We start from the raw sequence: 27862 nt of genomic DNA, 5'->3' as shown, positions 1-27862 counted from the left end.
TCAAAGAAGGAATGTTGAATTTAAGGAAGGCTGTAGTTTGGTGACAATAGATGGACAATGTCATTAGCATAAGAAAGACCGTCGAGGTCCGTCGAACTGCCATGGCGAACATCGGCATCGATCGTATGCAAATGAAGTATCACGAATGACTGCTAATATATCAGTTATGATAGTAGGAAAATCCACTTTTCAGGGTTGATATACGTAATGGAACGGAATTGTCAATATTTCGAATGAAGATCACAAATACAAGATTTTAGTTCTTACCGCAGTGGTTTTAGTGGCGCCCGTGAGGCATGAAAACGATAACGACGACGATCGGCAGAGAATATGTCCAGTTATATAAACACACGCATGGGACTAGGAGGCAGTGATCTCCAGGTGCCAACAATATTGTACGCGACACAAGCGACAATCAACAGACCGAGATCATGCACTTTCATCTTTCACCGAATGAAGTATTCTGTCCATTGCACGAATGAAGGAACATTCATTATTTGGTTTTACACTTAAAACTAGATTATTTTTCATAGGAAAATTATCAATTTCGATGCAAAATATGACCATGCATGCAGTGCAGCGAGCTCGGTCTGTTGATTGTCGCTTGTGTCGCGTACAATAAGTGCGTGCAATGGACAAAATCGTATGGATCCTAAATTGCACGGTCGATGACGTCATTGTAAAAGTGCCGTGGCTGAGTGGTCTTAGGCGCCTGGCTATACATGAAAAATCCTGGGTTCGATCCCCGCAGCGGTACCTATGCCTGTGAGCAAGGCATTTAATCCACAATGCTCTTTTATCCTGCATTTAAATAAATGGGAATGTTATACATGTTGCATTATTGGTTACTCGGTGTGCACTTGTTAAAAAAAAACGTCCGAATGATCGATATCAAACAACCAATCAAATGCCAAGGATATATCTAGGTGTCATATAATACCCTCTATGTCAACTTCCCCTGTTCACCCCCCCCTCCTGATATTTGTAGTGGCTATAAAATCAATGCATACCCTTGTAAAAAAAAACCATGGTTTGATGTTAAGGTAAAACCATGGTTTTGCATTGGATCCATCGTACAGTAATTTCATAGTTTAACCATAGTAAGATATGGTTTAATTATGGTGAAATCATGGTGCACTAGTGTTTAACCATAGTTAAACTATAGCTTTAGCATGGGTAAACCATGGTAACCATGGTTAAATGGTGTTAAATTGGAACGCACTTACCATGACATTACTATGGCATAACCATGGTCACAACTGTGTTTTTACCATATTTTAACAATGGTTAAGAAAGTATAAAACCATGGTAAAGAGAAGGTGAAACCATGGTTAGAAAAAGGTGAAACCATTGTTTTACAGCTGCCAAACCACATAATTACAACCCGAATCACGGTAAAACCATAATCAATTGTATGGTAGACCCACCTTTTGACCATAGTGCAATATTGTATGATGATGGTTAAACCATGTCAAAGTACTGTCTAGCCATGGTTTAACCATGGTTTACCACGGTTAAACTATAGGTTTAGCATGGGTAAACCATGGTAACCATGGTTAAAAGGTGTTAAATTGGAACGCACTTACCATGTCATTACTATGGCATAACCATGGTCACAATTATTTTTTTACCATAGTTTAACAATGGTTAAGAAAGTATAAAACCATGGTAAAGAGAAGGTGAAACCATGGTTAGAAAAAGGTGAAACCATTGTTTTACAGCTGCCAAACCACATAATTACAACCCGAATCACGGTAAAACCATAATCAATTGTATGGTAGACCCACCTTTTGACCATAGTGCAATATTGTATGATGATGGTTAAACCATGTCAAAGTACTGTCTAGCCATGGTTTAACCATGGTTTACCACGGTTAAACTATAGGTTTAGCATGGGTAAACCATGGTAACCATGGTTAAAAGGTGTTAAATTGGAACGCACTTACCATGACATTACTATGGCATAACCATGGTCACAATTATGTTTTTACCATAGTTTAACCATGGTTAAGAAAGTATAAAACCATGGTAAAGAGAAGGTGAAACCATGGTTAGAAAAAGGTGAAACCATTCTTTTACAGCTGCCAAACCACATAATTACAACCCAAATCACGGTAAAACCATAATCAATTGTATGGTAAACCCACCTTTTAACCATAGTGCAATATTGTATGATGATGGTTGAACCATGTCAAAGTACTGTCTAGCCATGGTTTAACTATGGTGTACCACGGTTAAACTATAGGTTAAGCATGGGTAAACCATGGTAACCATGGTTAAAAGGTGTTAAATTGGAACGCACTTACCATGACATTACCATGGCATAACCATGGTCACAACTGTGTTTTTACCGTACTATAACCACGGTTAAGAAAAGGTGAAACTATGGTTAAGAAAGTATAAAACCATGGTAAAGGGTAGGTAAAACCATGGTAAAGCGAAGGTGAAACCATGGTTAGAAAACGGTGAAAACATTGTTTTACAGCAGCCAAACCACGTAATTACAACCCAAATCACGGTAAAACCATGATCAATCATATGGTAAAACCACCTTTTAACCATTAGTGCAATATTGTATGATGATGGTTAAACCATGTCAAAGTACTGTCTAACCATGGTTTAACCATTGTATACCACGGTTTAACCATAATGTGCCACAGTTAATCGATGGTTTCATTGTAGATAAACCATGGCTACCATGGTTTAACCGTGGTTACAACCTTGTTTTTATTGTGGTAAATCCATCGTTTCAAAGTGTCTTTACTATGGTTAAGAAAAGGTGAAACAATGATTTTAAAACAGAAACGGCGATAATAACATGGTTATGCAATGAAATCCAAAGTATAACCATGGTTTCACTACAAACCAATCATAGAATTACCATGGTCTTGCATCCTCAAAATCATGGTAAAAGCATGGTTAATATTGGATCCATTGTGCGACATACCCATGGTTTAACCATGGTGCATGATGGTCTGATGATGGTTAAACCATGGTGCACCTTGGTCTGCCCATGGTTTGGACATCCTTCAACCGTGATCGTACTACAGTTACTGTGATTTAACTATGGTAAATTTGAAAGGATTTACAACAGTATTACCATTTCCATTCATGAATTCATCGTGCATAAATTATCTCGGCACGAGCAGACGACTTAGACTCGAACTATGATCGAAATAAACTTCGAATTAGTGGTGAATAGGCATCATAATTACACAATAGGTGTTATTTTGGGGGCAATGTAGATCAAGTAAGTAGTAGTCAAGTTGGACATTACTGTTTATTTTGATGATTGTGTTAACCAAGCAAATCGGCCGGTCGACGTATTTTTTTTTTCTTTTCGATGCACCGATTTCGCAAAATCTGCACCGGCGCTCGATGACATCGATCAAACACCGATTTTAAAAACGATCAAAGTTATGATATTTCAAAATCTTTGAGTTTTTTATATTGACACCTAAACATGGCCTAAGTTCAGTAACCCCAGATGACCTTTGACCTTGATTATGTGACCTGAAATGTATAGCAGATCGATCAGTGATACTTGGTTACCCTTATACCCAAGTTTCATGAAATAGGACCAAATTCTTCCAAAGTTATTATACCATTTCGAAAACTTAACCAAGGTTAAGATTTGGTGTTGACGCCGCCGCCGGGAAAGCGGCGCCTATGTCTCACTTCTGCTATGCAAGTGAGACAATAAAACCGTGGTTCTCAAGCTCAAACCAAAGTTTAACTGTAGTTTCACAGCCAGAAACGATGATAAATCCCTGGTTGTACAAACCAAACCACAGTAGAGCCATGGTTTTACAACCGACCTCTGGTATAACCATCAACTGCTATACCACCCAAACCAGAGTATAACCATGGTCGTATGGTCATACACAGCATACACGTCATCCAACCTGTCTGCTTTTTACCTCTATCATATTATCTGCTGAAATGAGATAAAGTGGAAACTCAGTATAAGGAGGACCTTGGGATCATGAACCTTGTTATTATACCTGGAATCTAACTTCACCAGGGCACAAAAACAAAAGGACCTTGGACCAGCAAATTTGACTGTTATATTGGGAATCTCTGTATATTGAGTTTCTAGTGTATCAGCGAAAGAAAAGAGTCAATTAAAATACAGTTACAATGTACACATTCGGCTACATCATCAAAGAGCCACATTGGTGATGGTATAATAAGAAATTACATTTAAAATTGTAGGTCAGTCAGACAGATAATATGACAGAGGTCATATTCCACACTACACATCGCCACTTATTGTATCAATCAGTGAGTGATCACACAATGACCTAAAAAGGGACAAAATGCAAATCAGTGTTAAGAACAACGCAATGAAAACTTTTAATAAAAATAAAGTCAAACACATCTAATACAGTACTACATGTACAGCTCTGGAAACATTACCCAAGTTAGCTGACAAAAGAGGCAAGTCTTTATACATGGCAGGTTTGAATACATATCTATAAAAGAACCCACATAAATTTTAATACATTCTTTATAAATTTTGTACTTTTCACACAAACAGTTAGCACAGATATGGCAAGCTAAATTAAGTAAGGAATGTATATATGTACTCCTGAAAACTGTTTTATTACTGCTGATTTCATATAACTGATTTGGCCAAGAAGACATGTTAGAAAGACTTTATACGAAAAACAAAAGAAAATAACTAGATGGATTCTCGACTGCACACAGTCGAAATTTATGCCTCCGCCATTGCCACTAGATCAGAAATATGTTGCACAGGTAATTTCCCATAAATCTTCAAATTTGTTCTATTCTTTTTATATTAAATAATGTATGCCTTATCCCAACATAAATAAACACTGAATGTTCAGTGCATGTTTGAGCTGCTAAGAAAAAAATTTACAGGCCGGCTCGGGTAGGAAACGAACCCACGACCATCTGGTTATCAGACAGGCGTCATACCACTTGACCACCGAGAATTAGCCCGATGGCTGGTAGCTGGTTTGATTCACATAATAGCAGCAGGTACAGTACTGTGTTGATATATCACATAATAGCAGCCAATAGCCATCGGGCTTAATTCCTGGTGGTCTAGTTGTATGACGCCTGTCTAGTAACCAGGAGATCGTGAGTTCGATTCCTACCATAGCTGGCCTGAACATTTGGTGTTCACTTATATTTGGATAAGGCAAAAATTATTCAATAAAATTAAATCTACCCAACGGAAAACCTTGATTGATATTTTCTATTATCATATTGATCACTCTCATATATGCATCAAAGAACCATTAATATTGAATCTACAAGCAATTGTGACAAGAGACATGAACTCTTAGACCTTTGAACTTCTCAAGTCAATGTCATAATGTATGCATTGTCCATATTTGAAATTGATCTATCGAAGTCTTTGGTTTATCACAAGAACAATTTCATGCATACACTGACCTACAATCAAACTTGATATATGAAAATAATTTTTAGTATTCATAAAACACAAGAAAATTACTAAATGGATAAAAAAGTTGTAAGTATATGACCTTTATGACCTTTGAACTTGGCCCTGCAACCCCCCCCCCCAAATTACCCCCCCCCCCTATATCAAGCATATATGTACCAAGTTTGGAGTTACTTCCTCTAACATTCCTTTAGTTACACAAGAACAAGATATTTTAAGGCATACTGACCTCTGTGACCTTTGACCATGTGACCCCAAAATCCAATCAGATCATTCTCCCTCTATTATGTATATAAAGAATGTACCAAGTTTGAAGTTATTAGCTCCAATGGTTAAGTTATCACAAGAACAGGACATTTTAAGGTATATAACGACCTCTGTGACCTTTCACCCGTGACCATAAAATCAAAACAAAGTATTATCCCCCCAGGATATACCCTCATACCAAGTTTGATGTAAAACCACTCCACGGTTCTTGAGATTTCGACAAAACAAAACGGGACGGACGTACGGACGACCCGAAAACGTAATGCCTCCGGCCACTTCGTTGGCGGAGGCATTAAACAATCATAAATATTCTAAATAAATTAAGAGTTAGCACAGATATGTCAAGCTTAATTAAGTATGGAATGCAGAATGATGTCATATACTCCTGAAAACTGTTTTTTTTTTTTGCTGCTGATCTTATAAGATTTGGTTTGACTGAGAAGACAAGGTAGAGAGACTATATGTACATACAAAAAAAAATCCCTGAATAAACTAAATAAATTAATGTACTTTTCACACACAGAGGTAACACAGATATGGCAAGATTAAAGGACAAGTCCACCCCCCCAAAAAAAAACAAAAAAAAAACCTTGATCTGAATAAAAAGAGAAAAATTTAACAAGCATAACACTGAAAATTTCATCAAAATCGGAAGTAAAATAAGAAAGTTATGACATTTTAAAGTTCTGCTTCATTTCACAAAACGCTTATATGCACACCTCAGTCGGTATGCAAATGAGGGAACTGATGACATCACTCACCCACTATTTCTTTTGTATTTTATTATATGAAGTATGAAATATTTTGATTTTCTCGTCATTGTCATGTGAAATGAAGTTTCATTCGTCCCTGAACACGTGGAATTCAATTATTTTAACATTTTGTGCTTCAGGCAAGGAGGTCCTAATCATCAAATTCGTAAAAATTGAAATATTGTATAATTCAAACAATAAAAAACAAAAGAAATAGTGAGTGACATCATTGGCTCACCTAGTTGTGCATATCACTGTTTTGTTGAAAATAAGCGAAACTTTAAAATTTCATGCTAGTTTGATTTTTCTCTATTTATTCAAATCAGCATTTTCCTGGGGTGGACTAGACCTTTAATTTGAAGATTAGAGACATTGAGTCAAATTTTCAAAAACAGTCAATGAAACATACACTACTCAATGCATCCTCTTCCCAGTGATACATGCTAGCAGGTTTTACATCCATATTTCATACTGTTAAGGTGACATTGCATTAACAAAGATATTACCTGAATTTCACAAATTTACTTTCGAGCTACATATTCCAAAATATATCCAGATCATCTCCTATAGTGGTACATGTTAGCACCAAGTTTCACATTTATATTTCAAATTGTTAAGGTGACAATGGCCCGTATTCTGATAGCGTGGTTTAACTTAACCCTGGTCTAAGTGTGGTAATAAACTGCCATATTTAAACCTAGGTTTAAGTTTCGTATTCCGATAGCAAGGTTTAAGTTAACCCTGGTCTAAGTGTGGTAATAAATCTTCAAAAAGTTAAACTCGCGCTGGGGGTAGTTTAAGCCTGGTTTAAATCCAACAAATCATGGCCAACAATTTTTTTAGAATGTATGCCTATATTGCATTGCAAGCTACTTCCTCAGTTTTTAACCGATTTTCATGGAATTTGGAACACACATTGTTCTCAAGGTAAGGAGGTGTAAGAATTATTCTTTTCTTTTTTGGAAATTGTGTTGCCATGGAAACAGTATATTATGGCAAAAATTTTGCCGTTTAAAATACTTTTATCAGTTTTCTACCAATTCTCAAGAAAGTTGGCTCACACATTGGTTTTGAGGTAAAGATGTGCAAGACACATATTTCCATGTGTCGGAAATTGTGTTGCCATGGTAACGGTATATTATGGCAAAAACTATGTATAAATCTTGCTGTTCCAACTACTTCCTCAGTTTTTAACCAATTCTCATGAAATTTGGCACATACATTAATGTTGAGGTGAAGATGTCCAAGATGTATTTTTGTCTGTATCAGAAATCGTGTTGCCATGGTAACAACATATCAAATAAAGAAAATAAGGTGAGAATTTGGTAGTTCGAACTCCCATCTTTTTTCAGCCAATGCTCATAAAATTTGGCACACACATTAGTCTTAAGTTGAAGATGTGCAAGACATATTTTTGTATGTATGAGAAATCATGTTGCCATGGTAACAACATATTACATAATGAAATTAGGTGAAAATCTGAACTCCTTCATTAGTTTTCAACTAATTCTTATAAAAGTTGGCTCACACATTGGTTTTGAGGTATAGATCTGCAAGACATATATTTGTGTGTGTTGGAAACTGTGTTGCCATGGTGACAGCATATTAAATCAATAAATGTGTAAACACATCTAATGGATTGAACTGCTTCTTCATTTTATGACATAGGCCTACATGTATGCTCATGAAATTTAGAACACGAGGTTTTCTCATTCATCAAAATATGTGTTTGTACGGTAACTACACAAACCAAAATAAGATTAAGACAATGCTAACTGTTGTTTGGCTACACAGAGAACAACATGTAGCTGTAGGCTTAGTACTAGTTTTAAGGGGGTTGCTAGACCTCTAACTTTAGATCTCGAACTACAGTCCCACTACAGTCCCTAGCTTTAGATCTAGGTCTAGATCCTTTAAATCTAGTAATAGAAATAATCCAACGTTAGATCTCCAGCCTACTTTATTTTAAGGCCTAAAGTTAGATGATTAGATCTACTGTAGACTAGCCTCGAGACTAGCCAACATTTACTTTTTTATTTATTTAGAATCTACATTGAGCATGTTGAGAGTCTACAAATCTCTAGATCTAGACCTATTACATGTATTACATTGATATAGATCTAGTTCTAGGTCTAGATAGGGTTTAACTTTTAGTCTAAGTTATTTAGTCTAGATCTAGGCCAGCGTTAGAGATTCTAGATCATACAGTAGACTAGATCAGCCAGTTAGGGCTAGGCTAGAAATCTAGAATGAATATATAGCACAGACTAACGTTAGGCCTAGGCCTAGATCTAAATTCTTACATAAATCTAGGCCAGGCCTAGTCTAGTCAAGACTTAACCCAGGGAGCTCCCTGGGTTAGCAAGACTGAGCTGTTGGTCTAGGTTTGGGCCTGTTTTCTAGTCCTGGATCTGGAAACCTAAACGAGTCCCCAAAAATGTTTGAATAAAAAACTCTTCAAAGAAACAGATATGGACCTAAAACAGGAGTAGAGAGATGTCTTGGACTAATTCTAAATTTAGCCAGGCCCAGTTACTTGGCAAGCAATGCAGCGATAATCAGATCTAACACTGTACTGTCTGTAGACAGGAATAACCGTTGTTTCTGGGGATTTATTTTAAAAATTTTGACATTTTACTGTCATATAACATTGCCTTGGTGAGAGAGGCCAACGTAGAGTGTCATAATTCAGCGGAACAACCAATACAGAGACTGTTCAAAGCTTTTTGTCTAAGACAAATCAGATCCATTCCACTAGATCTAGCCTATGCCTAAGGTTACTTTAGAATAGTACTATAATCTATCCCTGTCCCTAAGCTAAGCCAGCCTAAGTCATGAATGCTGTTCTAGGCCTAGACCAATATTTATCTTCAGTCTTGGTTGCTCCACTAACTCACTAGACTATGTTTTGCTTCAGGAAAGTAAAAAAAAAATCAAATAGGCCTAGGCCTAACTTAGTTAGTAAAAACTATGTTCAATTCTCCTCCAAACAATTGGGCCTAGGCCAGATCTAACTATAGGCCTATTTAGACCCAAGACTACTCTCAAAAGTTATAAAAAATTCCCTTACTTAAAGTTAGAATAAAGACGTCGACCTCTTAGCTTATTGTTTTAGATCTAGGACTAGGGTCTAGACTCTAGTCTAGAGTGGTTGAGGGGAATCTATTCAATTTAGATTTTGACAAACATGAAAATAAATAAATGGGACTGATACTCAAAAAACTGTGCAGGTCACTCGGTTTGGGGTTGAAATGTTTTAGTAATTAACAAAAATAAATATAATTGAAATGAAAATTTCTTACCATATATGGGTGATGAATGCTTTTCTTTCACTACAATAGTTGTTATTAGTTTCCATAATATCATTTTTTTAAAGAAAAAACGACTTTAGTGCCATTTTTTCAACTTTGTTGCAATCACCCCTGCAGCAGTAATTTACCAAAAAGGTGCTAGTCTTGGTTAAAAGAGGGTTATTATTTTCAAAAAGAATTTTAAACCCGGGTTTAACCCAGGTTTAGTTAAACCCGGCTATCAGAATACCAAAATAATTAAACTACACTTGGACCAGAGGTGAGGTTTAGAGGTTTAATTAAACTAGGGTTAACTTTAGACTAGGGTTAAATTAAACCTGCTATCAGAATACGGGCCCATGTGTTTAAACAAATAAATTTCACAAATTGACCTTTGACCTACATATTCCAAAATCCATTCAAATCGTCTTCCTAATGATGGTACATGTTAAACACCAAGTTTTTACATCCATACCTCAAGCTGTTTAGGTGATATTGCTTTGACAAGAAAATAACCTGAATTTTACATACAAGGACCACATATGAAGTTCACACCTTACGCAGTCTTGAATAAATTAAGTTTATGAGCAAGTTTGGATAATCCATGTGGAGTTAGAAGTTTCCAATACATTCTGTAAATCACTGTAATAGGGAAACATTGAGTAAGCAACTCTATCAACGTCCGTCAGCATTCAATCAATCTCGGGATATTCAGTATATTTCAAAATCTGGTGAGAAAACTCTGCATAGATTACCTGATCCTCATCAAAGAGCCAAGGATACTTCAGTCGGTCATCAGTGATCCTTGGCCGAGGGACAGAATTTATGATCCATGCCCTTCTGTCTGCCAGTGTCTTCTGCATGCAGAACTCAACTCTCTTGAAGTCTGGCTGCCTTTTTTTCAGTGCTCATCCACTCTATGTGCCTTGCAACAGTGTCAGATTTGGAAAGAATAAAAAATTATACTTAAAAAAAGAAAAAACAAAGAATAAAAAATTATACTTAAAAAAGAAAAAACAAATAGATTTAGAATCCTCATTCATTTAGTTTCTGTCAAATCACTTTTCATCCGAGTCCTTAATAGATATTTACAGCAAATTTTACTATAATAGCAAGTTTTATGCAACGACACGCCAGTCTTGTTGCCAAAGACAAGAACAGAAAAGCTCCACTTGGTCACACTTTGCGACTATCTGTCACAAACACACTGTACCAGTTAACATTTGGTGAAAGACCATAGCAGAACCATATACATGCGAATTAGACTAAAAAATTAACTTTAGGTAAAATCTAACAGAGAAATGCATTACAAAATGTCACAACAATGTAGCCACTGTAAGATTCCTGCATCAATAGTGATACTCAAACATTAGTAAGTTATAATGCAAGAAATATTCTCATATTTTATGCATTTACTCACATTTACTTAATTCATCAACTCTTAAGGTGCCCCATACACGTTTAAAGCGTTTTTACTGGCCAAGTTCTAATTCTCTTTAATAATCCTTCTGGTTGAGTCTCATATATAACTATGTCATGTGAAAAAGAGAAATGCCTTTAAGTTTGGCCATTATCAAGTAAAATATTTATCTAGAAGGATGAATCAATTGCCAAAGAAATTAAATGGCATGCACTTGGGCAAGACTATGGCACATTGAGAGTTAATTGGGGTTTCTGTTTGGTACCAGATACTTACTCTCCACCATTCACCAGTTGCTGTGCACCGAGGACCACAGGTAGTTTGTAATTTTTACTCTCAATGGCCCTGTCACAAGTTCGTCCTCTTCCATGTCTGCAAAATCGTAGAATTTGTCTTGCCATGTCTGCAGGAAAAATATCTTCTTCTTTCACTCCAAATGTTGTGCACACCACCCTAAGCAGCTCCTGTTTTGAGGTCTCCTCTGACTTGTTGGTTACCAACACCCTTCTTTGATTTTGGCCATATATCAATAAAAATTTGTACCTGGAATGAAAAGTAATTGATTTTCTTACTAAACCTGAATTTTGAATAAATAATGTATGCAAAGAGCTTTCAGGATAAATGTGTGTAATCAAAAGATATTGCATGTACATGGACACAAATATTCAGTTTTTGCCTCGATGCAAGAGGCAAACAAGACATATTCCAATGTTTGTCTGGGTTTGGTGATACATATTCCATTCATTTATCTTATCTAGTTTCCTGTCTTCGAATATTAGTAAAATTGAAGGGATGGTCCAGGCTGGAAATATTTATATCTCAATAAATAGAAGAAAATTTACAGAGCAAAATGCTAAAAATTTAATCAAAATCGAATAACAAATAAAGTTTTTGAATTTCAAATGATATTATTCCGGTGAAACAGTTCTAGGCATGTCTTTATGAATATTCATTAGGTTGGCTGGTGATGTCATATCCCCACTTGTTCTTTTGTGTTTTATTATGTCAAATTTGGTTTAATAAAAAAAATTGCTACCAAGAACTAAAACAATTGGATTGACAACTGATTAAGTGGACTACTTATTTATTGCCTCAACTTATTTCATCATAATGGAGACACATCATTTACACATGTATGAAAAAATGAAACATTTACGATGTCATGTAATGACATAAGAAAAAATTGAAATGTGACATCATCAGCCCACCTATTGAATATTCATGATGATGTGCATATTCCAAAAAATATTGATAAACTTTGAAAATCAATAACTTTGTTATTTGATATCCAAGTTTGATGAAATTTTCAGCATTTTACTCTGTGAATTTTACTCCATTTATATACTTTTAGATATAAATATTTTCAGCCTGGACCATCCCTTTAACTTCCCGCTACCAGGAAAGAAAATTGTATTGTAGTCTATTAAAAATTTTGATTTGAAATTAAGATACAGTACTATTACGACACAACGGTCCAGCGATGGTATTTCCATTTTTCATCACATGAAAATTCATTCATTTCATAATAACCAACCATACTTAAAATTCATACAAATTTCAGACAATTCCACTATATTAGTGACACATATGGAACAACACTTCCTAAATTAATAACTTAACCCATTTGTGACGAAATTCCACATTACGTGGTTTGGCCTCGGATTTTTCATGAATAGTTGTAGGGCCTATATATGAAAATACCAAGGAGACTCGAAAGTAAACACTAGAACTATTGGCATTACTTTTCTTTTGGTAACAATCATCGCCGCTATGGCTAGGAAAATGCGCATATCTTTCAGTTGTGTACAACTGTGTAGATCTACTATCGTAATGTGCATGCATGCTGTAGAAATCGTCGAAACAAGGAGCCAGCCACGTTCCCACAACCACACTCTGAACTTACCAAAAAAAAAAACAGATTTTCACATGGAAAAACATATAGGCCTACAGACATATGAATTGTACTCCCGCTTAAAAATAAAGGATTTATTAAAACATACTACTTTGCAGCTAGCTGATCCATTGATCAAGTATTACTAATTAAATGAGGACTAATTAAGTCTGTAGCCTAGGCCTAGAGACTAGACCCATCAAAAAAAAAGAATACAGATCAGTGGACTGAATGCTGTTGCCGTTCAAAAGTATAACATGATTAATTAGGACCACCGACACCGTACTCTTAACCGTTAACGTAAACTTTAAAAAGTTAAAGTATAGATCTAGATCTAGACCCTAGTCGATAGTCTAACGTTAATTAAGCCAGTAGGAGATCTAGTACAAAATTTTTCTTCATACTCAATGGCAGCCAACAAGTTTTTTTTTCAGGTAGGCCAAGCGCTAGCCTAAGTTAGGCCTAGGCTAGGGCCGGGACTAGGCTATGAGTACGACGTGTTCCACCATAATAATAAATCTAGTCCAAAGGACCAAAGGCAAAGTCCAAGGCAAGCTCAAGCCTATAAATTATAATATATAGCCATAAATAACTTTTAGGCCCTACATGTAGCCAGCCCCAATGCCTGGCTTCAACTTCAAGTTGAAGTCAGAATACATTTCTAGACCCATGCAACACTCCTAATCAAAATAAATGCAGCAACATTACAGACTAAGGCAAACTCTTGAAATAATCCACTGCACTGACAGTGACACTGCCTGCTGCAGAGTGCAGTACCGTACGGTTCTACTCGGGCTGGTACGGTACGCGCACAATCCGCCGAGTGTTCAATTTCCGAGTCATGCAAGGCCAAGGAGGTGCCAGGAGTGGACTAATTCACGAGAATGCCCAACATATTACTGATTAGATAAGCTTACTTACCGTTAACTATCTCCTGACAGTTCCATAATTTGTCTGTTCTCCTATAGTTTCAGTTAAAAAATTAGTTGAATGCAGTTAATTGCCTGAATTTCATGAACTTGAAGCTTAGCTAGCCCTAGACCAAAAGCTTCGGTCTCTGTTATGTTGGTTGTTCAGCTGAACTCCGTTGGCTTCACTCACCAAATACAGAGACCGAAGTTCTAGCGCGATCTGTACAGGGGACTCAATGGCCATATGTTTATGTACTTAAGATCGGATAAAACGGGGAAGTGAATTTGCGCGACACCCGAGGTAAGTCACTGTTTTTGTTCCTTTTAACTTGATTTTTCTCAGTTTTTTGGCAATTGATGCCAAGAGGGAATATTAATTTGCATTTTGGTCGCGTGAATTTTCAAAATTTTTACTCATTAAAGACAAAAATTGAAGAGCCCCGACGGGGGGATTTTGCATTGCAAGTCCCCTAATGGTGGCTGCACGCTAGCGAGCCGTCTGTGTATGAGGAGAAATAAAAAAAAAAAAAAATGTTAAAAAACTCCTCGAAACAGACGGCTGCCAGCTGTCTAAGCTAGCCCTTGGCCTTCGAAGCATTAAGCTGATTGTATCTGCACGGCGTACGTGTGTGTGTGCATTTGTCTATGGTGTGTATAGCATACATGTGCGGGTTGTGCGTTACACATGTGGTACTCGGTGCCGGTGGTACTACTAGTACATCGACGCGCATAAAAAAAGGGCGCGAAAATGAGCGGGAGAGGGTGGGGGGGGGGGGGGCGGCAGGCGGGGAATGCGCGAAATTCGTGTTGAACACAATTATAAAGTAGACAGGTTCAAAATGACAAATGATATATATATCCGTATAGACAGACAATGTTTAGTGACTGGGCAGACATATTTTGAAATTATACAAAAAGATAATATAGTCCTATTAAAAAAAAAAAAAAAACACCAGCGGCCACCCCCGGCCCGACTACCTTCAAGATCAACAACAACGGCCCTGCTTAGTTAGTAATTCAGGTCGCAGGCCTTTATAATTTTAGTCATGCCTTTGGATGGCCGAAAGTTAGTTAGTCAGAAACCACAAATGGTGTTAGTCAAGCCTGTCTTTTTACGAAATACGAGTATAATGAAAAACCTTCGTTAGTCCACAGCTGTGTTAGTCGTGACAAGCTTTATAGGCCCAGACTAACAAAGTTAGTACCTTGGTAAAACGGGAATTTAATCATGCTTTTTGTAACCAATGTTTTTACACTTTCATTAAACCACGGTTAAAACCATGGTTATATAACAATCATTTTCAAACTATCATAAGACCATGGTTAAAATCATGGTGTATAACCGTCGTTTTCAACCTTGGTAAAACGCAAATTTAACCATGGTTTTGTAACCACTGTTTTTACACTCTCATTAAACCACGGTTAAAACCATGGTTATATAACCATCATTTTCAAACTATCTTAAAACCATGGTTAAAATCATGGTTTATAACCGTCGTTTTCAACCTTGCTAAGACGAATGTTTAACCATGGTTTTGTAACCACTGTTTTGACACTTTCATTAAACCACGGTTAAAACCATGGTTATATAACCATAATTTTCAAACTATCATAAAACCATGGTTAAAATCATGGTGTATAACCGTCGTTTTCAACCATGGTAAAACGGAAATTTAACCATGGTATTGTAACCACTGTTTTTACACTTTCATAAAACCACGGTTAAAACCATGGTTATATAACCATAATTTTCAAACTATCATAAAACCATGGTTAAAATCATGGTGTATAACCGTCGTTTTCAACCATGGTAAAACGGAAATTTAACCATGGTATTGTAACCACTGTTTTTACACTTTCATTGAACCACGGATAAAACCATGGTTATATAACAATCATTTTCAAACTATCATAAAACAATGGTTAAAATCATGGTGTATCACCATCGTTTTCAACAATGGTAAAACGGAAATTTAACCATGGTATTGTAACCACTGTTTTTACACTTTCATTAAACCACGGTTAAAACCATGGCTATATAACAATCATTTTCAAACTATCATAAAACCATGGTTAAAATCATGGTGTATAACCGTCGTTTTCAACCTTGGTAAAACGGAAATTTAACCATGGTTTTGTAACCACTGTTTTTACACTTTCATTAAACCACGGTTAAAACCATGGTTATGTAACCATCGTTTTCAAACTATCTTAAAGCCATGGTTAAAATTTTGGTTTATAACCGTTGTTTTCAACCTTGCTAAGACGAATGTTTAACCATGGTCTTGTAACCAATGTTTTTACACTTTCATTAAACCACGGTTAAAACCATGGTTATATATAACAATCATTTTCAAACTATCATAAAACCATGGTTAAAATCATGGTGTATAACCGTCGTTTTCAACCTTGGTAAAACGGAAATTTAACCATGATTTTGTAACCACTGTTTTTACACTTTCATTAAACCACGGTTAAAACCATAATTATATAACCATAATTTTCAAACTATCATAAAACCATGGTTAAAATCATGGTGTATAACCGTCGTTTTCAACCATGGTAAAACGGAAATTTAACCATGGTATTGTAACCACTGTTTTTACACTTTCATTGAACCACGGATAAAACCATGGTTATATAACAATCATTTTCAAACTATCATAAAACAATGGTTAAAATCATGGTGTATCACCATCGTTTTCAACAATGGTAAAACGGAAATTTAACCATGGTATTGTAACCACTGTTTTTACACTTTCATTAAACCACGGTTAAACCATGGCTATATAACAATCATTTTCAAACTATCATAAAACCATGGTTAAAATCATGGTGTATAACCGTCGTTTTCAACCTTGGTAAAACGGAAATTTAACCATGGTTTTGTAACCACTGTTTTTACACTTTCATTAAACCACGGTTAAAACCATGGTTATGTAACCATCGTTTTCAAACTATCTTAAAACCATGGTTAAAATTTTGGTTTATAACCGTTGTTTTCAACCTTGCTAAGACGAATGTTTAACCATGGTCTTGTAACCAATGTTTTTACACTTTCATTAAACCACGGTTAAAACCATGGTTATATAACCATCATTTTCAAACTATCATAAAACCATGGTTAAAATCATGGTGTATAACCGTCGTTTTCAACCTTGGTAAAACGGAAATTTAACCATGGTATTGTAACCACTGTTTTTACACTTTCATTAAACCACGGTTAAAACCATGGTTATATAACCATCATTTTCAAACTATCATAAAACCATGGTTAAAATCATGGTGTATAACCGTCGTTTTCAACCTTGGTGAAACGGAAATTTAACCATGGTTTTGTAACCACTGTTTTTACACTCTCATTAAACCACGGTTAAAACCATGGTTATATAACCATCATTTTCAAACAATCTTAAAACCATGGTTAAAATCATGGTGTATAACCGTCGTTTTCAACCTTGGTAAAACGGAATTTTAACCATGGTATTATAAATACTGTTTTTATGCTATCATAAAACCATGGTTTAAATCATGGTTTTATAACATTGATTTCCAACCTTAGTAGAACGGGAGTTAAACCAAGGTTTCCTAACCATTGTTTTTATACTACTGTGAAACCATGGTTACAACCATGGTTAAATTACTATGGTTTTTTTCACCAAAGTAGAACGATGATTTTGTCATGGTTTTATAACTATTGTTTTTTAACTTTCTTAAAACTGTGGTATAATGATGGTTTTAATAACCATGGTTTTAAAATCGTCATAAAATGACATTTTTATCATGTTATTATAACTATGGTATTTTAACAATGGTATTACCACACTTCCGCCACACATTTACCTTGGTTATGAATTTAAAACCATGGACTACCATCGATCCATTGTAAAACCGCCCCTAACCATGGTTATACCATGATTACGGTTGTAAAACCATGGTTTTTTTTTATAAGGGTATGCATACAACGCACTAGTTCATCATTCCATGTTGGTAGCTGTCTTATATACAGGAAATGGTGTAAATATTGGCGGACGTTTCTTAAAAAAAGCTGTGTGGTACTTTTCTTAAAAAAAACCATGACATGAGGGGGTGTTTCGCAAAAGATTAAAGTGTGACTTAAAATCGCACTTAAATTTACAGTTGCGTACTGCATAGAAGACATCACCACATTGGTCAGATCATGCGCACGGGACGCGCACTACCGCATATTCATCAATCAGATTGCGCGTTACATATAAATAAAGAAATTTTATATTGCTACCGTTGACGAAACCTATTTAATTTCTTGGATGATTGTTGTCGTTTTGAGTTTCCGACCAAACAACCCGCAGGTTATACGCATTTTCATTGATTTACTCGATTTTAAGTAATTTATTTTTAATCAATAGGCCTACTGTTGGGATTTCTAAAAAAAAATGTTGAAATGTAAAGTTGTAAGCAGCTAGTTAAAGATTATATCCTTCCGTGTTCTAATTCTAGTCCTAATTCTAGTTCTACTTGCTATATGTAGATGTTTGATTACAAATATAATGCAAAAACCCACCGAAACAAACACTCTATCCCAACCAGTGTGAGGTTTTTCATTCGATTTTCTATTAACTTATTTCAATATTGTCTAAGGCTCATCAATTGCTGTTATTTTGGAGCTCGACCAGAATTTAGCTGTGATCATATCTGCCTGTATCGCCGCTGTTTATACTTTGTTTGGAGGCCTCTATTCGGTAGCTTACACTGACATCGTGCAACTTATTCTGATTTTCGTCGGACTTGTGAGTATAAGTATAGATCCGTCCTATATTTGCAGCAATAGCGCTTCATGTTATAGGACAGCAAAAATGAAACAGCTTTTCCCACTCAATCGGTAAAAAAAACAATGTAGGTTTTGATGTATTTATATTGTGAATCCTTAATTTTAGTTTTGCTCAGCTTTATTCTTTAAACACCTTTTTACGATGCTTGGCAAAATTAATATGCCAGATGGTATGTACATGTGTGGGTTATGCACTCTATAACTGTCGGGTATGGTTTTGGAAAATATTAAAATATTCATACTCAAAGTGTTAATTTCAAGTCGAAGAAAAGGTTACCTAGGGAGATTTTCATCAACATTTTCGTCTGACAAGTTTTCAGATCTGACAACTTTCCCCGATTTTGATTGACTGAGAAGCACTGTTACTATAGTAATTGCCGGATAAAACAGGATTTGTAGGATAAAGTGTCCATCAAGTCTTTACATGATACTACCTATACGGCCGTCCATTCGCAACGGTTGCCGATTTCTGTTTCAGATCAAATTTCGAATTTGTGGTTGCGAATTATATCATAGACGATGTCATAGCATCGGCAGTAATCGACAGCAAGGGAGTCAACTTTACATAAAGTCAGGTAAAAGACAGGTTTTAGAGCAGCCATGGACTAGTGGTTCCCACGAGCAACAGAGCAGATGGGGCATCTGAAAAATAATGCTCGAATCTGCCATTTTGAAGGGGGAACGTCTATAACAGTAGAAACTAGTAGAAAATTGGAAGATCTTTGAAATGGAGAAAGTTTGGGCATTGTCGGCCAGGGATTTTGGGGCTGACGTCACTCCAGCTCACCTGGGCGTTTGTTACCGTATGGGATCCTAAACGGCGAAGGCTCATGGGCAAACAGTACAGAGAATCATACTATTATCACCCAGTTATCGTAAAGGGAATGCCAATCGACCCTGATCATGCTGATGAAGAGGATTCTAAGGGTGAGGGGGCACCATAAACGATGACCTGACGTCTCAACTTCTGTTGAAGAAGACCTTTTCTTGGATATGCAAATTGATTTATTTGTATTGTATACATTGCTTTAATCTGCTGAAGATCTACAGGTAAACTAGTAATGAATGAGTGTTGCAGGGGCCGCGGAAGCATGTACAAAAACGTAAAATTGACCATAGGATTGTGATTTTTTGCATGGTCAGCCACCCCCCCCCCCCCCCACTTTGAAAACCGTTCCGCGGCCCCTGTGTTGTATTGACTTAAAGGCCAAAGTTCCTCTTGCCGATGGACGCAAAACGTATACATAAATGACACAGCGGACGAGCAAAATCTTGGGGGCGGCTCCATCCTTATTCCGCTCCAGAACTTGACAAAATTTGCGAAAATTAACGAAAATATAACGGAAAGAATCCGACGTGGGTAGTATGATACTTAGCGGGGATGTTAAACGGATGTTCATCGGAAGCCTAGCAGATGCGGCGGATGGAATTGGATGGCAGTTCTGAAGGGGTTACTGGGGATAATTGCGAAGCGGACGCGTAGCGGAAAGAGAGTATGCATCATGTACGCCTAACGGAAACAGTTAAGCGCTTTGTCCGTTTTGGAATATACGAAATGCATACTTCCTTTCTTCCCGTGCTTCCAACGATACGTTTCATGTACTTTTTCTTTCCTCCCTCCTTCCGTTTGCAGCTGCAGTGGATGTGAGTTGCATAGAGGATGCATAGACGATACAGCAGATAACGGACATACATGTAGAACGTTTGTTGCTCGTATATGTCGCGGATTTACATCGTACACAGCGGAAAGTTCATCCGTTCTAAAAGTTTTGTGCAACTGATTTTTTTTTTGCGCGCGGATGAATTGCATGTGGACGGATACTCGATGGAAAGAGCGTATGAAACACGTATGCAATGAGTACATAATGACTGCATACCGTTTTCCAACAGATTGCTTTTTGCGTTTTTTACGCCCTCTTTGCATCCATCATTAGGCACGTATGGGGATGAAGTTTCTTTTCTTATAAATATATCTTGCCTATATCTCCTTTTTACTCTAGTGGTTAGCAGTGCCGTTTGCAATGACCCATGAAGCCGTGGTGCCCATATCGGAAACAAAAGATGAGTGGCTTGGAGACTGGGATAACAAATTAGTTGGGGTGTGGCTAGATAATTGGATGCTTCTGGTATGTATTCCCCCGCGTTGACATTAGGGCCCGTATTCTAAAGTCAGCTTTAACTTAGACCACAGTCTAACTCTGTGCTCAAATTATGGGGAGCCAAAATTTTAAAAATTATGTTTATATTGTATATTTCTTATGTTAACTATTTCGTTTCCTTTTGCTTTCATAATGAAGAAAAATACTTAAATTATCATTCCCAGGCAATTATGAACAATTTGGGTGTATTGATTGTGTGCTGTAAGGGATTTGTGCTCCGATTGGCTCTCAATAGTTAAACCACAACTTTAAACCAGAATTTAATTTAAACCTGAGTTCAGAATTCTGAAAGCCGTGGCTTAGTTAAATCTGTGTTAACTTAGACCACACTCTTATGGAGTGCCATTTGTCGACTGATTGACAAATTGAAGATTTTCCTTATCCTGCTGCAAAAAGTTCTCAAAACTGTAATCTAGTTGTGGAATGAATAGAATAGAAAAATACCAAACAAAATTATGAATTCTAGTAAATGTATTGATACATTAAAATTGCCCCGAATATGGAGGAGATATAAAGCCTAGCATTCCATAGAAGTGTGGTTTAAAATTCTAGTTTAGAGTGGGGTGATGGAAAAAATATATATACATGAACCCTGCTGCTAACTGTGTGAAAAAAAAAGAATTTACAAGGCCTTTTTAGAATAGAATTAAACAAAAATGTCTGAGAGAGGGCATCAACCAAATATAATCAAAGCTAACAAAAATATATTTTAAAATAGTCAACAAATGAGGTATTTCAAGGGTCTCTACAAAGGTCGAAATGTTAGTTAACGTAGATCACATGACCCTTTAACAATGTTCTGCGTTTTGGCAAGTTTTGAGTGGCAAATTGTCTAACATGGTCTAAAGAACTTTTTTTTATAGATATTGCTACATTAAACACACTCTCTTTCTCTCTCTCTTCCTATTGACCCCTTCCCTCTCACCTTCCTAGATCTTTGGCGGGGTACCGTGGCAGGCCTACTACCAGCGAGCCCTTGCCACCAAGACGCCAGACCTTGCCGTAAAGCTGTCGTACGCGGCAACCATAGGGTGCTTGGTTATGGCTATCCCAGCTGTCATCTTTGGTGCCGTTGGTGCAAGTACTGGTGGGTGCTATGATGATGATCATTATCATGGTGGTGGTGGTGATGATGATGGGGATGATGATGATAATGGTGGTGGTGGTGACGAGGATGATGATGATGGTGGTGGTGATGAGGATGATGGGGATGATGATTGTGATGATGGTGATAATGATGATGTTGATGATGACATGGAAGATGAAGATGGTGGTGATGATCGGGATGTTGCTCATGATGATGATGATGATGGTGGTGGTGGTGGTGGTGGGGATGATGATAATGATAATGACGACGATGGTGATTGTAATAATGATAGCTATGATTGTGATGATGATGAGGAGGAGGAGGATAACAGACGCAAATTGAACCACAAAAAATGAGGAGGCCATTCACAGGACATTATTCCTAAAAGGCTGCGAGAAAAACGAAGCAAGCGAAGAAAATTATTTTTTTAATCCAAATTCTAATTTCGTGATAGATATTGACATGATATATAAAGTAATGCCATATTTCCTTTCCATATCCTCTCATTATTTTTTGGGGTCATGAAATCCAGTCCTCCGATCTGTACGCCAGTGGATGGTAAGGTGGTGGTGATGGATTTGATGACGAGTTGTCAAAAGACCAAGTTTGAAAATGATTATGATGGCGACGAAGATGAAATGATGCTGACAATGAAAATGGTTGTGGTTGAGGCGGTAGTAGTGATTTCGGTTTGAATTTACGTTATGTTTGAATTTGAATTCACTTTATGTCGTAATTCAAATTGGTACGTGTCATAATTATTTACGTCATGTCTAAATTCGAATTAAGATGTGACGTCAAGAATATCAAACAAAAGATGACGTTCTCATTTTGACCGTTTCGTTTCATGTAGATTGGGAGATGACGAATGTTAACTTAAACAAGACAGATCCCTATGAGGATGCAAGCTTGGTCCTTCCTCTTATCATGCAGTTTCTTACCCCTCCTTTTATCGCTTTCATGGGACTGGGAGCCATTTCAGCAGCGACCATGTCGTCGACCGACTCATCTGTTCTCTCATCCAGTTCTATGTTCGTAAGGAACATCTATTCGACCATCTTCCGACCAAAGGTAAGGCGGCCTAGGATTAATATGGAAATTGAATTTGAAAAGGGGATGCGATCTCCCGGTATTTCGCCCTTCATGCTCTTTGTGAAGCTGCGAGTCCACTTTCACCCCTCGGAGAAGGGATGGGGCGTACGATGACCATCGGAGCAACACAGCATTATGCGTTGTTTAACCCAATTGTGATCATAAACCTAATATACCGTAAACATTTTTTTCTTAGTGTATAATTGAACAATAAAAAAAAAAACTTTCCGATCCGCTAATCATTTGGAATCAAACTCGATTATACGCCTTAATCACGCCCGTCACTTAAGTACCTGAATAAAAAATAAATTGTACAAAGTGATTTTCAAATGAAAATTTTCATCTCCCCTTTTAAAACTTGTTCCCCCTTTTCCCTTTCTTCCTTGCCTGCTTCCTTCCTTCCTTGCTTCCGTCCTTCCTTCCATTCTTGTTCTTTCTTCCTTCCTTCCAGGCTTCTGACAAAGAAATTATTTGGGTGTTGCGATGCACTATCGTTGTCGTCACAGCGATCGCCACAATCCTAGCCCTGACGCTCAAGTCTATTTACACCCTCTTCGTTCTCTGCTCCGACCTCGTGTACGTCATCCTCTTCCCTCAGCTGATCTGCGTCGTCCATGTGCCCAAGGCGAATACCTACGGTCTCATTCCCGGCCTCATCATCGGACTCATTCTCCGCCTCGGTGGTGGTGAGGAAGCAATAGGCATGCCGCATTTCATTCGTTACCCATTTTACGACGACGATTACGGTCAGCTCTTTCCATTTCGATCGCTGGCCATGCTGGTGTCGCTGATCACGACCCTTGCCTTTTCTTACGGTGTCGCCCTCCTGTTCGAGAAGGGCTACGTGAGTGAGAAATGGGATATCTTCGATAGCTTTCACGTCGACGACGAAAATGAAAAGAATGAAAAACATCCGGTAGCCGAATACGAACTGCAGGGCCCGGAAGAAAAAAATGAAAATGAAAAGTTTCTATAGCTCTGATATATCCATTCTTGTAAATAATTATCTGATTAGACCTATTTGCACGTAGGTAATTAATTTATGGCGTTATTGTGAATATAAATTGGAAAACACAAAAACATGTTTAGCGTCCAGCCATTTTGAAAAATGGACAGCCCTTTTTTTTCAAAATGGCCGCCAGTTGATAATGAAATTCTTTTCCCTTAAAAATCATTTATATTTATATTTTTCGAGATTTACAAAAGAAAAAAAAGTGGTGGCCCACTAATGAGGAAGGGGTCTCTAAACATGTACATTTTTATATGACCTAGCTATATATTAGAGGGTTGCGGCAAATGACGGAAATTTGCATAATAAAAAGCCTTAGTCTGTTAGTCTGAATTGATTTTTTTCCAATGAATGAATTGCTTTGCATTCATGTACACTGTAAAAAGCACTGTTTAATTTTTAAGTACGTTTTTTAAGCCCGTCACTCTTTTAACCAACTGTTTAAACTTTTTAAACAAGTTGTTTTTAAAAAAATACAAAAAATTAAACATTGTTAGAGTGACAGGCTTAAACAACGTGCTATTTTTTTTTACTTTACATGATGTGTCAATTTATTGCCGTGATTCTAATTTGTTTACTTATCTGCAGCATACTGAATGTGTTTAATTGTTACCCTCATTGATCTCACCTTGTTATCAAGTTATATTATCTTAAAAATTAAATGGATTAGTGACAGTGAATGAATGGTGATTTGATTGAGACTCGACCCTTTTAATAGTATTTTGCTATGACTTTGCATGCGTGTCGTGGTCTAGTGTTTCCGACTCTCGCCTTTCAAACAGAGGGTCGTGGGTTCGATTTCTAACCATGGCGTGTTTTCCTCCAGCAAGAAATTTATCCGCACTGTTCTGCACTCGACCCAGGTGAGGTGAATGGGTACCCGGCAGGATTAATTCCTTGCATGCACTGAGCGCCGGTGATGGTAGCTCGAGTTAAAGCCGGGGTAATAATAGCAGCGCTTTGTATCCTCAGGCAAAAAGCGCTTTATAAATACAGCTATTATTATTATTATTACTTTGAAAAAAAGAAGAATAAGTATTCATTTTTGTATCGCCGGCATGTAGGCGCCGCTTTTCCGCGGCGACGTCGTCAACATTGAAATCTTAACCAATGTTAAGTTTTGGAAATGTCATCTAAAATGAAGTGTATAGACCCAGTTGATGAAACTTGGACATAAGGTTGATCAAGTATTACTAAGCATTTTGCTGGAGTTTCAGGTCACATGACCAAGGTCAAAGGTCATTTAGGGTCAATGAACTTAGACCAATTTTGGGAAATCAACATCGATATCTTAACCAAGGTTAAGATTTTTGAAATGTCATAACTTTGAAACTTTATGGATCTAGTTCATGAAACTTGGATATAAGGGTAATGGTATAACACGAAATATCCTGTCTGAGAGTCAAGTCACATGACAGAGGTCAAAGGTCATCTTGGGTCAACGAACTTTGGCAATGTTGGGGTATCATCATATCTGTAAAAGTTTATGGATCTAGTTCATGAAACTTGGATATAAGAGCAATTACCCCCCCCCCCTCTGCTTTTCATTCTCTCCCACCCTTTACATGTATGTTTGTTCTGGGTTTGTCTTGGTGCAAGACGCAATTCATTTTTATTTACTGAATATTCACTTAATTTGTTCTCCGCTTTTAGTAATTGATTAAAACTTATGTTATTAAGGGAACTGTCTTGACAATGGTTTATGGTTTTTTTACAGCTATACCCAATTTCAATACTTTTTCTATAACAATATGCATTTACATACTATTGAATTAACTTTATTTTTATCTCCAATTGCATGTTTTTATCCAGTGTGTTGTAAAATGTTTTTAATATTGGAATTGAATAAAGTCGAACTGAACTGAACTAAAGTATCAGCAAACATCCTGCGCAAGTCTCAGGTCACATGACCAAGGTCAAATAATGAACGTAGTATATATAGGTTTTCCAGGTCAAATGTCCGCAGATTGGAACCAATCGTCCATATAGGTATTTCAAATGTCCGTGTACATGAACAAATGTCCGCATAAGAATATGGATGTCCGATTACTGATTTCAAATGTCCACGAAGGTTCAAAGTGTCCATATAGCTATATCAAATATCCGATTAGGGAAACGAAAAGTCACATAGGGAACTATTAAAATGTCCGATTAGAGAGTGTAATATCCCACTTGGGAAAACAAATGTCGTATAGGGATCTCAATTGTCCACGGTTTGAAATTATGATTACTCGAACATGATAACTTCATTTTTTTTCATCTTTCGCTTTTTCATTTTCTGTCACTCAGCTTTCCCTTTCCCTTCCTGCTCGATCTATCCATTTGTCAGGCAAGGGATATTGCCCCCCCCCCCCTCGTTTCACAAATTTGCTGACCTCCTTGATTTTTATCCTTATTTTTATTTATTAATTTTTTTATCTATTCTTCTTTTTTTTTGGGGGGGGGGGGGAGGGTCTTGGTCCTGTATGTTGTCATCGTCTTATTTATTTATTTTTGTACACATTTATATATTTCTTCCCTTTTCATTCTACCCCGCCCCTGTTCTGGAGCCGTTTATGTCTTAGTGGAGATGGAGCGCCTTTTTGTATTAGGCTCTTTTCTCTTCCTTCCATTTATTCCACCTTTTCAACTTTTCCTTCTCTACTCATTTGTTATAAGCAAACAAACAAATGTCATATAGTGATTTCAATAGTCTATATGGGTGTAAAATGTTGTTTATTTACCGAATTATTGTATTCCTTCCATTACATCTCGAACGCCACACAACATGATCTACGGCCAAACTACGGATATTATTTACAATTTTTTTTACTCAAACCCAGAATATATAGGTTTTCCAGGTCAAATGTCCGCCGTGTCAGATCAAGCGTCCGATTAGGTAATTCAAATGTCAATAGGGAATTCAAATGTCCTATTAGCCGGAATTTTCTCCCAGTAGATGAATAAAATGTCCTTAGAGAAGTCAAATGTCCGCACAAAAGAATTTATTTTCAATAGGTAAATCAAATGTCCATCTTGCAAATCAAATGTCCTAATAGGTAAATAAGATGTCCATAGGGAATTCAAATATCCGTTCAATAGCAATTGTTACATAATCATGCATAAATTAAGGCATCAAGTCGTACATAGGTAAATCAAATGTCGTTTAGGTAATTCAAATGTCCATTTGCTAATGATGCTGAAAAGAGAATGAATTTTTCTTATGATGTATGACAAATGTACACATTAAGTATCGAAATTCTGTTCAGTACTAAAGATTATTCAAACAATAGGGTAAAAACCAATTACAATTTGGTTAACTGAAATAAAAAGGGGGAAAATACTTGAACACCACTAGGCTGCGTACCCGTACTGACGAGCCACAACCCATGCAAAGGACGCATCCCTGCCCCCCCCCCCCTGACGAGCATGAAGACCTTTTTTTTTTTTTTTTTTTTTTTTGCTTGTCAAATTTTTTGGCGGACGGTTTTGCCCCCCCTGTGAAAAATCCCAGGTACGCCACTGTTGAACACTTATTTAAAGCTTAACAGAAACAAACATGTTTCATACCAAGAGTGTAACATAAATAACATTTATTTAAAGGAAAATTCGTTGAAATTGATTGTTATGTCTAAATACCTGTTCTCATCGAACATTGACAATGTAGGCATCACTTCGCTAGTCTTCCATATAGCATCCAAAACAAGGTAATTAACCAATGATGAAAAAGATATGAAAAAATGAATAATCGTTAATAA

At 36.8% G+C, this 27862-nt stretch overlaps 1 protein-coding gene and 1 long non-coding RNA gene across 2 annotated transcripts; one reads left to right on the top strand and one right to left on the bottom strand.

Moving 5' to 3' along the window:
• Nucleotides 1-10045: 10045 nt before the first annotated feature.
• LOC135153878 (uncharacterized) lies at nt 10046-14090 on the bottom strand. Its single transcript, XR_010293370.1, has 3 exons — nt 13979-14090; nt 11443-11709; nt 10046-10671 (listed from the first exon to the last, which is right to left on the bottom strand). It is a non-coding gene; the product is annotated as an uncharacterized LOC135153878 (long non-coding RNA).
• A 4470-nt stretch (nt 14091-18560) lies between these two features.
• On the top strand, nt 18561-25139 carry LOC129258970 (high affinity choline transporter 1-like). The gene is made up of 5 exons (XM_054897228.2): nt 18561-18737; nt 20779-20904; nt 21871-22024; nt 22878-23095; nt 23568-25139. The coding sequence occupies exons 2-5, from the start codon at nt 20800-20802 to the stop codon at nt 24090-24092; spliced, it is 1002 nt and encodes a 333-aa protein (XP_054753203.2). The 5' UTR covers nt 18561-18737; nt 20779-20799; the 3' UTR covers nt 24093-25139.
• Nucleotides 25140-27862: the final 2723 nt, after the last annotated feature.

This window comes from Lytechinus pictus, chromosome 4, assembly GCF_037042905.1.
Source record: "Lytechinus pictus isolate F3 Inbred chromosome 4, Lp3.0, whole genome shotgun sequence".
Taxonomy (NCBI): domain Eukaryota; kingdom Metazoa; phylum Echinodermata; class Echinoidea; order Temnopleuroida; family Toxopneustidae; genus Lytechinus; species Lytechinus pictus.
This window is presented reverse-complemented; position numbering and strand designations above follow the sequence as displayed.